General features: G+C 31.8%; 1 protein-coding gene across 1 annotated transcript in view; it reads left to right on the top strand.

Moving 5' to 3' along the window:
- LOC107453597 (fibroblast growth factor 8) overlaps nt 1–12,658 on the top strand; it is an 89,092-nt gene that overhangs the window by 60,518 nt on the left and 15,916 nt on the right. Inside the window, exon 3 of the mRNA XM_016070474.3 lies at nt 8,815–8,983. Coding sequence (XP_015925960.1) covers nt 8,815–8,983 — 169 coding nt within the window. The remainder of the gene's footprint in view (nt 1–8,814; nt 8,984–12,658) is intronic.

Below are 12,658 nucleotides of genomic sequence, written 5' to 3' on the forward strand. Positions count from 1 at the left end.
ACGTCTTTTCTAGTTTTCGAAATGGGCGCCGCTTGAAACTTATCTTTTTTAACTTCAAGATTTTTGAAGCAAACAAAGTTTTCAAATTATCAAGTATGCCTTTTCAAATTGTATAAAAGCAAACTTTTTTTTTAGTAAGTTGCATAAGAAATCCACTAGATTTTAAGCAATATCTCAAAAAAAGTAATTTTTTTTTTCGTCTTCTGGTCAAATTCTGAAAATTATTACATTGGTCTTAGTTAACGAACTGTTCGTAAGTTAATCTGTCTCTAACCTTCCAAGAAGTAGGGGAAAAAAACGCTGCAGTTCTTGGATTTTCCCGCAATTCTTGGAATTGTGACATTCCTAAATCGTATTACTCTGCGTGAGTTTCAATTCAAATTCATCTACAAATTTATAATATCCACAGTCTTATGTATATACCACTTCCTTCATTTTTATAGTTCAAAATGAGGACATCTCTATGCTAAACACGTGTTTTATGATTTGCTGTTATATGCTATAAGGAATGCGCTTTTGATTATTTAAGTAATACATTCCACGCGTTATTTTGAAAAGATTTTTTCCGTAATGAACTGAATTTTTTTTAAAAAGACATGATTTTAAAAGAAATTTTTAATTTCGATACTTGTATTAAATATGTTTTTATATTCTTACACATTATATGTAACCCTAAAGGGTAAAATATTAAAATTTCTAACTTTTTATTTCTTAAACATTTTTTTTTTCCGTGTAAATGTTACTGTGAATTAACCGAAATGGGTAGTTGTTGACTTCCCACGGTGAATGTTGACAATGACATAGTTGCTTTGGTAAATGTCCGAAATATATACTAGGTCTAGTTAAGTGCCACTGCCGGGTATACATTTCCCGGTATACCCTACACTGATGTTTAAGGTTCAGTGCCACTGCCGGGTATATATTTGCCCGGTATAGCCTGCAGTGCCCGGTATACATTTGCCCGATACCTTTTCTCCTAATCTATTCTTACCAGATATTAAAATATTGAATGAACATAATAATATCAAAGAATAAATAAATATCAAACCGGATATAAGAAACATTTCGGACGTTCACCGAAGCGACTATGTGATTGTTGACATTCACCGGTGAAAGTCGACATTCTCTTGATTTGGGCCATTCACGGCAACATATACCCAACAAAAAGGTAAATTTCTCTATTTTTAAGTGAACGTTTCCGGCACTTTTTACTGTTGAATTTTAAAAGTAAGTTGTTTTTTTTTTTTTTCACAATGATTCAAACTGACAAATAAATAAGCTATCTTGAGTAATTAATTATATATAACCTAAAAAAAAAATCCGCTTTGAAGTACTGACTAAGAAATCAACTATATTAAATAACTGCCTTTAAATGCAGCTTAAACATCTTTACTTTTTATGCAAATAAATAAAATTCAAAATTTTTAATAAAGACAACTTATAAAACAAAATTTAACATTTAAATGAAGTTATATTACAGCTTATTTGAGTTCATACTTCTGAATATATTAACTCCATTTGCCAAATTTTTATTTTTTATCCGGTTGCAGAATTTATTATTTTACATTGAAACATTCATTGTTCTTAAATTTTTACATCGAAACGTTAAAGAGACCAAATCTGATTGCATTTTATGCTTTTCTTATAAATTAGCTATCACTATAAGTAGTATAATAATTAATTATTATTAATAATATCCATATTAATCACTATTGTTAGGGACCAATTATCCTTTTTTCTTGGGCACAGTAGGGGCCTCGTGTACTTGCAAATAATTAAATACGGTGCACTTATCTAATATGATAACTTTAAATGTTAAATTTGGCTTTGTTAAAACTTTTACCGCTACTATAGTTCTTTTAATTCTAAAATATTTGTCCGTATGATTACTTATATTAGAAGGTAATGATTCAAAATCAAAATTTGAATAGTAGATGAGCTCCTCTGCTATGGGAACTCTGTCATGAAATTCCAATCTCTGAGTATCAGTACCTCATCCTTATAAAGTTAGTATTTTTCGTATCGTTATTTTAAAGATTCTTATGTTGTATTTTTCTCACCCTACACACAGACTCTGATCGTAATATGGCAAGATAACTTTTCCAAGAACAGGTAAACAACAGTCATAATTCGCCAAAAGAAGCCAGATTTATGGTTAACCCTCACGTAATAAAAACAAGAACAATAGTATCGGCTCTTCTAAGATGAAGCTGTACGTTGGCGGGGGAAAAAAATCGAATTCGTGGTAAATGCCATTTTAAGTAGTAGAACTTCTGACAAATAAATCACCAAATCACTGCTTAGAAAGGAAAAAGGGTTCGCCAATAATTGCACGGTTAAGGATTTCTATCATACTAGTTTGTTTCTTCGATGGCGAACCAGAAATCAGTTCCACTTCGATGTTTTTTTATGCTATTTAAGTTTCAAATGTCGGCGGAGCGCCGTTTTACTACGAAAAGAAATTAAACTCAAATACGGTTTGTATGAAAGCTTTTTATTTTGTTTTGTGGCTAATTAGGAGGTGTTATGTGCCTTAAAAGTGTGAAATATTTACCATAGAAAGAATAACTGCCCTTTATATATTTCAGAAAGGAGAAGATTATAGTCAAAAAGGCAACGTTCTCAATTTAAAAATTTTAATATTCTTTTTTATATGATCATATGTATGTAGGTAAAATTAGCTGGTAAACCAGTTTAACCTCGGTTTAGTGAGGTTTAAATTGCAAATGTTTTAAATTAGAATATTATATTGTTTTTAGGTTTAAAAAAATGTTCTAAAACTTTTGGTTAAAAAATGTGCCAAAAAGGTATCATGATGCAGTTGTAGGTTCAAATTTCACCACTTGTCGTCAGTATTCAATTAATTTTTTAAAAAAAAAACTGCTTGATAATTAATACAATTTATTCTATTTCAATTTAAAAGAACAATCTGATTGAAATCGTAAAATTCTATGATCAAGACCATTCCCTCTGCAGAGGATCAAAAGTGTGATGAATGTCTCCCGATTATCCTCAGAGATTTTAGCCCAATAGCCCATTATGTATGTCTAGTGAGGCGTAAATAAAGCACCACTATGTATTTCTTATTGTTCTTAATTAGACGTAGACAATCAATAAAATTAACGCTAGAATTCTATGCAAGAAAATTATGAGATTGCTGTTATGGAACAAATTTAGCATAATTCATTTTAAAGTATCCAACTATTACATCGAATCAGTTAATAAAGAAGAGAAAATGTCAAAAGCGACAGGAGAAAGAATCTTTGTCGTCCAAAAATGTCATTAAAATGTTTTACCCTAGATAGTTGTATTCCTAAGATTATACCACCTCATGAGTGAGATAATTACTATCTAGGGTTTTTATTTTTTACCTTTAAAGCTAGAAGCGGCTTCTTCCAAAAGTNGACGTCTCCAGAGTAACTGAATGACGGTTCATATGGAAATCGCAGGTAAGCGTCTCATACAACAACGCCCCCTATAGTTCGTTGCGATCGCGAATACCACCTCATGAGTGAGATAATTAGGGTTTTTATTTTTTACCTTTAAAGCTAGAAGCGGCTTCTTCCAAAAGTTAATCTAAAACGTGTGTTGTAGCATGTCCTTGATCTCGTACAATTCATTTCCTGAAAGCCATTAAGATGTGTTGGTTCTTCAACCGGCAGAGAAGGAGGAGGGCGCTGACAAATAACATGGATTACATTGCATTGACATTATTTTTCGAGAAAAAATCTTTTGTAGAACACTCCCAATGTAAGGTTAAAAAAAAAAAGGCGACAAGCTGTCCTCCTTGCTTAACTCTGGCCTTGTATGTGAACGATTATTGGTGTGCATAGTTTCCGTGATTACTAACAGAATTTTCTTATCACTTAATTTGCTGTTAACTCTGTCTGCCCTGTTGTCTGTTTAAAACACACCTTTATGGGGAAAATATCGAATAAAGTTTTATATGCAAATGCATTAAGAATCTTTTTTAAATATGCTGTTTAAATACAAAAATGTTTTCTAATAAGTTTTTCTCCCAATAATGTTGCCAAATAAGTTTTTCACTCAATAATGTTTTCAAATAAACTGCTTCACCCAACAATGTTTTCAATTAAGTTTTCTACCCTACAGTGTCTCCAAATAAGCTCTTCACCCAACAATGTTCTCAATTAAGTTTTCTACCCCACAGTGTCTCCAAATAGCTCTTCACCCAACAATGTTTTCAATTAAGTTTTCTACCCCACAGTGTCTCCAAATAAGCTCTTCACCCAACAATGTTTTCAATTAAGTTTTCTACCCTACAGTGTCTCTAAATAAGCTCTTCACCCAACAATGTTTTCAATTAAGTTTTCTACCCTACAGTGTCTCCAAATAAGTTCTTCACTCAACAATGTTGTCAATTAAGTTTTCCACAATAATTCCAAATAAGCTTTTAACCGAACAATGTTTTTAATTTGACATTTTAACTAACAATGCTTCCGAATAAACTTTCCCCTCTCAATGCTAGCTTACAATTTTGCTTAAAAAGCCTTCTTAAAATTTATAAATTTTAAATCATGCAAGCATGATGTAAGTGTGCTTATTTTTGTTGACTTAGGATCTCTTCTCTAATATTTATGTAAGATCAAGATTTTTTTTCCATCGATGTAAGTTGACCACAATATAATTATTTCGGTGCTAATTCGAAAAAAAGGAATCTATTGTTTTACGTAAGCAAGGATCATACCTCCTTGTCAGCAAACGTTAGCATATCACAACTCTCGTTCTAAGCTGGATCCTTTGAACTGTTTTTTTATCATCCATCTACTCAGTTTACTTAGAATGAATTGAACCTTAATGTACAAATTCCCTACAACCGGAATATGGAACTAAGTTGAGTCGTATTATCGTACTCTTTGACGCGATCTTATAGTTCAACTTGTACAGAAACATGATTCAACTTAACTAAGGTTGTACAATTTTATGCTTTAATGTGGTGCTTGATCATGGTTGTGTGATGTATTAAGGTACTGGCTAGGTGCTTGGCCGTAATGTAATATATTTAAAGTACTTGATACTTGACCATGCATAGGTGATGTAATAGATGTAATATACTATGAAATACTAGCTAGATACTTGGCACTGTTTGGGTGATCTAATATGCTTTAAGGTAACGGCTTGTAACTTCGTAAGGTTTAGGTATGTAATATGCTTTAAGGTAATGGTCATTGTTTGGTGATAAGATGTTCTTTAAGGTGCCGATATATTAATGCTCAACTTTGAATGCTTTAGTAAATAAAAACTAAATGCTAAAATACTAAAACATAATTATTCAAATACTAAATGTTTGAATGCAGTTTTAAAAAAATTTTTATCTTATAATTTTAGATTTTTTGTATGTGAATTTCTCTTATTTTTATGTTTTATGTATTTATTTTAAAATATTATATTAACTTTAATTTGATAAAATACTTCCTACCCCCTAACTGCCCCTTAATATGGTGCCGTAAGCATTCGCAAAAAGCTATTTTCCCCCTAAAAAAAAATTAAAAAAAATAAACATTTGTGCTGAAAAAATGTAGTGAAAAAAACATATAAACAATATAACTCTTTATTTCGCCGTCAGTGGCATTCCGCCAAAACGTAAACGCCTACAGTTGACTTCATATTTTAGAGAAAAAAATTGGCTATGTCAAAAAAAAAAAAAAAAAAAAAAAAAAAAAAAAAAAAAAAAAAAAAAAAAAAAAAAANTATAGCGCGGTAGAAGAAATCATTGGTAATAAATTTCTTAGAAATGTATATACATATATCCGTAAATCCTTACAACTTGTTTTTATATCATTATTTCATTTCGACTTGCCCTTTACCATCAAGCTTTGTTTACGGTTGATGTATGGGACTAACAAATCACCCAAAGATAAACGAAAAACTGAAAAAAAAATATACATAAAATAAACTGAAACAAAGCGTTTTTCAAATGTGTTAGATTCCGTTATGCTTGAGGAATTTCCAGAATTTTGGAATTGGTAATAGTCTGTAAGTACGTGAAACTTCCATTTACGCCGACAATCATCGTCTGAGAATGATAAAACGAATTTTTTAAAATAAAATAAAATCCCTTTTGTAGGTTAAATTTAAATTTTTTTCTTAAAAAAAGAAAAGGGTTTTATATAATATATATATTATATGATATTTTTAAGGAAGAAAAAACTCAAAACGGTTTTAATTAATGTTTTGTAAAATAGTCTGTAAGTACGTGAAACTTATATTTGCAACGATAATCTTTGCCTGAGAATAATGAAAACGATTCTTTTTTAAATAAAATAAAATCTCTTTTGTTGATTAAAATTTAATTAAGAAAAGGGTTTTGTAAAACAGATATATTTTTAAGGAAGAAAAAAATGCAAAGCAGTTTGATTAATGTTTTGTAAAATAGTCTGTAAGTACGTGAAACTTATATTTTCACCGACAATCTTCGTCTGAGAATAATAAAACGAATTTTTAAGAAGAAAGAAAATCTTCCTTTTGTTGATTAAAATTTATTCTTAAAGAAAAAGGTTAAACAGTTATGATTATTGTTTCTCATTGAATTTTATCATATTTTCCATTTCATGCTAACTAGTTTTTAAACAATTTTAATTGTTAACGTATAATAATAGTGAAACCTCCAGTAAAGACTGTTTATGACCATTTTTGGGAGGCACGGAATTTTTCCATAGACTTTGTGTCGAAGAAAAGCTTTATTTGTTTTGTTAATATTTTTTGTTTTGATAATTTTTCGTGTTTCCTCATTTGATCTTTACCGCATTTGGTGCGGAGATTTGTCCAGTCTCTGGGAGAGGTTTTGATGGTCTCTCTTAAGTAGATTCAAATGCATTCATAATATTGTGAAGAGCTCTTTTTTGACGATCTCTGAAAGAAATCTACAACTTTTTGTTGCAGTCAGAGAAGCACTAAAGACGATACTATCATTCATTTATTTTTAAAATTGAATGTTAAATTAGAACGGAAAAAAAAACGGAGCATTTCAAGCAAACAGTCTCACTGTTTAAGGTTAGTTTTTCTGGTATAAAATTAATGCAGACTTAAACCAAAAACACAATTGTTTATTTGTTTATAATAATTCTATCATTCATAATTGGTAAATTTGTTTCTACTCAAAATTAGGGGACAATTTTACTGACGCTTATGTTTTATTCATTAAAATCTTTTGCGAAGAATCATGTACCTTCGATAAGCCCTAAGAACGACACACCTCCATTAACGACCGTTTTAGTGCGGTACAGATAGTGGTCGCTACTGAGAATTTTAAAATTTTTGTAGCTTTATATAAACAGAAATTGCTTTGCACTTAAATACGCAATACGGGTGACTTTTACGCCGACAAAACTTTTAAATAATTAAAAATACTTTTTAAAACAAGCGTTTGAATTCTACCAAAGGTTTCTCAAAAAAAAAAAAAATTCTAGTTATGTAATACATATCCGTAAAACAAGTATATGTTAAAAAAGTCAAATTTATGCGAATAAATTTACATCATAAATTAGATGGAGTCAGAAAATATTATTTTGCCTCTGGTTCATTTCCTTGTAAGCCAGATCAGGATTATAACTCTCCATAAACCTTAAATTCGCTGCATCGTTTAATATCGTTCTACTATTGCCATAAGGTCGAAATAAAGTTTCCAAAAAACAAAATAGAGGAGAGAAAGAAAATTTAGAGATTATCTGTCTTTTCAGCGACCCACGCGGTGAAATCTGGGCGCGAAACAGCCACGCACTCACATCTCCAAATGTCGGATGTCAGATCATTCATTTCAATTCTTATCGGCGGCATTGCATGTCCAATGCAATAGTCTGTACCCCACCACAGCTCCCAAGTCAGCTCCTGAACATTCATCATGTCCGCGTGATCGGAATGGACAAATGACAGAACGGATTCATACTGTGGATACGGTAAACAAATGTGCTACATGTCCATGACATGGGTTTAGAACTTAGCTGGAATAATCAGACGATTCGATTTTTTTTTATTAATGGAAGCATTATTTTGTGACACTGTCTTTTTTCTAGTTAGACAAGTTGTTCCAACTAGTTTTGGTTGTTCTTTTTTTTTTCGTTTGCTTGTTTGTTAAAATCTGCCTTATTAACCTTCGAGATTTGGATTTGATGACAAATTTATTTATTGATATTCTAAAATGCTATACACGCATTTGTTATCAAAATGAACTGCAAAAGGATTTCGAATATTCGATTTATTAACTGTATCATTTTGTGGCTATTTCCTCTCTAATATTCTAACTACATATCCTACCTGAAGAATTCTCAAGTTTTTTCTGGAGATCATCCGAATTTGTATAATACTTTACTCTTTGATCTCTTTGTACGTTTCTCCTTTACGCAACAATAAATTGTATGATATTTATTCCTTTCTGTACGAATTTTGCCCTATGGAATTTATACCCTTAGGAATTTTATTGTTTTTCCCCGCTGTATTTTCCCTTTGATACACTGCGTATTGTTTTTCTATTAATTTCTATGGTATTTTTAACCTTATGCTCATTGAATTTATTTGTTCTCCTTATTATGCAACGCGTTTTCGTCGAATTATGTATTGATTTTTTTTACATATAGACGGCCCAGCATATGAAGCGTAGGGATATAAAAATCAATTAGTTAAAAGACGGGTTACGTATAAACAAATTTATGTTTAACGGGGGAAAAGTTTCACACCAATGACACTTTTCAGCTAACGTTAAAGGGACTTCAATCGTCTTCTTACGGTGACCGGTCTATATCTTTCTTATTTATGTGTGTGCGGAAATATAAAAATAATATTGTTATTTTCTTGTAGGCATCTTGTCACAGTTTGTCTGTCAGCTTAGAAAAAGAAGCTGAATCGCTTCTACAGAATTCTCAAGACGTTATTCGGACGTATAAGCTTTATAACCAGTGCAGTGGAAGGCACGTACAGATAGTCGACATGGCAGTAAACGCCAGGGGACTCTCCGACAGTATACATGGTAAGTAGCGATCTGTTCATGGGATTTCCCCCTACTCATGGTTCTTTCATAAAGTCTATTTTATAACCTTCGTTGAACAGCCGACTCAATATCTTGGGTTTACGACTACCAATGTTCAACTCCGTAGCTTTGTAATAATTGGTTACACAATCCAGGAGACGAGGGAAATCCTGGATCAGTACCCCCAGAGGTATTGATTTGTTATGGGAACATGGAGGACTTTGTGACTCGACAGATTTAACGTGCATCAGTCACCATTTACTACACGGGGAGTCTTCGGCCGGTGGGGATATTAGGAGAAATTTTGCTTTCGTAGAGGACTTTTTTGGTGGAACTAACCCGCATTTGCGTTACATGGGGAAAACTTCCCGCGGTTAGCCTGACAGCAAGGGGACTCTAACCCATGATCTGTCTACCACTGGTGATATTTTTACATCAGCACTATGGTCGTTGCAAGCCGTATGCGGAATTCGTATCGACCAGCTATAGCTGGGATTCAAACCTGGTTCACCTCATTGTTGGACGTACGCACTATCTCTTGAGCCATCACAGCTCCTCTACCCATGGTTCATGTACATGTCTAATTTCATATTTCCGCCCACACATAAATAAGACACACACATCTTTTCTAGTCAAAGTAATGAACAATTTTGACTAGAAAATTCCCCTTAACACCGTAGAGTGTTCCTCCGTCAAGTATTACTTCTTAATTGAAGAGCCTAGTGGAATATCATATTTAGAGGGATTTGAAGTTTAAATAAATCTACAACCGAGACTAATGACCAATATCATAAGGACCCAAGCTACTTGCAGGATATTTTTTCTCACTAGAAATAATCATATGTAAAAACTGGATATTGTGAAATAATGTTCTAAATATTGAATGTGCCAAAATTGAATGATTTCAAATTGTCATTTCGCCTGCTTTTATAACTAGAATCTTCATTTATAGATTTGTTTATCAATTGTTGTTGACGTTGGCTAATAAGGCACTGGGGATGAGATTGTTCTTGTTTTTTCAGTAACGCTATCTAAGCCAAGAATTCGACTTCTGCCACATCCATACGTCACACCCATTTATAGGACTGACCTATTCATACATCCATATATTTATCCACAGATCGTAATTTTGACCTGAACTAGAGAACGATCCAGTGCCCCTAGAAGTATAATTTCTCATGGGGACACAGAGGGCTATGTGACCTGACATATTTAAAGTGCACCAGTCTCCATTTACTGCATTGGGAGTCTTGAGCCGGCTGGATTCGAACTCTCGTTCTCACGAACGCGAGTCCAGCGCCCTACCAGCCAGGGTATCCCGGCCTTGTTTGTCAATTCCCAAAATTAACTCTATATGACGATGAAGCATGAAAAAATTATATTTTGTGGTTATTTTTTCAAAATTTATTTCCTCTCAGAATTTATAAATTTGAAATAATTGAAAGACAGGTGGAATAATTTGTTTAATGGAATTAATAATTCGAATAAAAAATTTTATAAAACAAAGAAATACTGACTAAAATTTAAAAAAAAACAAAAACTTAGAAACGCAGCTTTAATTAAAGGAATGCTTATTAGTCCCCCATTGAACTGCCGCCTTTTGTTAATTAAATTTTTTTTTCTCAAAATATCGCTATTTATCGCCAATTATTTATCTCCATAAACCTAACGTAACGAAAGTTGAACTCATTCCTGCGCATTTGACGCAAACACCTGTTGCGCATTCCGCTGAGCAGGCAAATTGATTTGAGAGGAATTTAAACATCGTATTTTTTAAGTAAAAGAATGTTAGCGTAATTATAAAATTACAAACAGGCCGCTTTGCTTGCTATATTTACTTCAAAAACAGGTCGCATTTTTACGCGCCTTTTTTTTTGAAATTCAAGCTCAACACATTCCTGATTTCTGACTTGTTCTGATCCAATGATATTTTTATTTCGAGTTATTAATTGTTTATTTTTTCAATCACCAAGCGATAGTTGAAATTCAATTGAAATCTAACCGGTTAAATTTAGATCTAAAGGATCTTAATTTCACTTTGAATAATAATAAATAATGTGTGTTAATAAAAATGTTTGTTGTAATGAAATGTACCCAATTATCATTATCATTGAAGTTGTCTCTTACTATTAAAATATAGGAAGACTTTCGATTATATTTTACGAAAAAAAAAATGCCAAAACAAGTTTTTAAATTTTGCACGACTTTAAAGCATTTTCTTTAGAATAATGTCACTCAGAAACGACGTAAATATATTTTATTTTGTTCTTGGGAAAAAAGTTTAAATTACAAAACGATTCCGAAATACCACCATTTTTTAAAATCGTTTGCTGGAAAAAAAATTCTTTTTTTCTCACTACAGATTAATATTTTGAATAAATAATTATGCAAAACGACACTTTTGTCTCTTATTATTAAAATATTGAAAGACTTTCTATTTATATTTTATGAAGAAAAAAAAAGTGTCAAAACAAATTTTTAAATTTTGCACAACTTTAAAACATTTTCTTTAGAATAATGTCACTCAGAAACGACGTAAATATATTTTATTTTGTTGCTGCGACAAAAGTTTAAAATTAGAAAACGATTCCGTAATACCACCATTAAATAAGATCGTTTGCTGAAAGAAAAGTGTTCTATTTCGCCCTACAGATTAATATTTTCAATTTAAGACATATACTTTTAAGTCTATAATAAAACTCGTCATTTGAAATCACGTTAAAAGTAAACTACTTTTAAGATATGTCTAGATTTTTATAGAAAACATGAATGCGGAATCATTCTAAAAGCTAAAAAATACTACAGCCGTAAAATCCCTAAAAGAAATATGGCATCAGAAAGCACTAAGTAACTGCTGTACAGTGTTAAATAACACAAATGAATTATGACACAATGCGACGTCACACAAATTGTGGAGGTATTTCACCGATAAGAGTGAAAAATAAAAAGCAAGACTATGTATAGGTGCGCGTGATATGCAAGAAAGCGATGCGGGAGGTAGTGCTGGACTTTGGCACTTTAAAGAGGGCTCTGATAAGCGGGTCCGTGCGATGTTGCTCTCCAGACCGCGTGGGGTCTTCTCACCTTGATTGTCAACCCTCATCCTAATATACAATAGAAAAACGACCTTGCAGAGAATGTGCACCTTTGACCCTTACTTCTCCTATTTTTCTTCCGCGGAAAACAATAACCTGATGTTCTTCTTTTCTAAATGGAATTAAGTTGTTGGACCCCCCTTTCGAAGATTACACATCTTTCTCGTTTTTTTCCCTATATGTCAAAATTAACCTCAAATTTCACGCCAAGTTATAATTCGAAGTAATTACATTAGGATATAATTACTGGAGGAAATTAATTTTAAAGGTAATAATCTATTTTAAAGTAATTTACCACCCAAAAGTGTCTTGAGTATGTCTTATTTTATTGATATTGGGAGTATCAATTATTTTGGAGGGATTTTTCGGTAGTAGCTTAATTAATGATAGTTCTTTTGCTTTAATATTGCAGCACTGTAGTATTGAGCAATTAAGGGTATACTATCAGATAAATAAGAAGACCTAGTTTCATTTAAAGTAAAGTTCTAATTCAATATAAATTATAAATTTGTATAGTACTAAGCTATATTTAAGGTCTCGCATTTCTCCATATATATATATATATATATATATATATATA

Source organism: Parasteatoda tepidariorum, chromosome 10, assembly GCF_043381705.1.
Source record: "Parasteatoda tepidariorum isolate YZ-2023 chromosome 10, CAS_Ptep_4.0, whole genome shotgun sequence".
In the NCBI taxonomy this organism is placed as follows: Eukaryota; Metazoa; Arthropoda; class Arachnida; order Araneae; family Theridiidae; genus Parasteatoda; species Parasteatoda tepidariorum.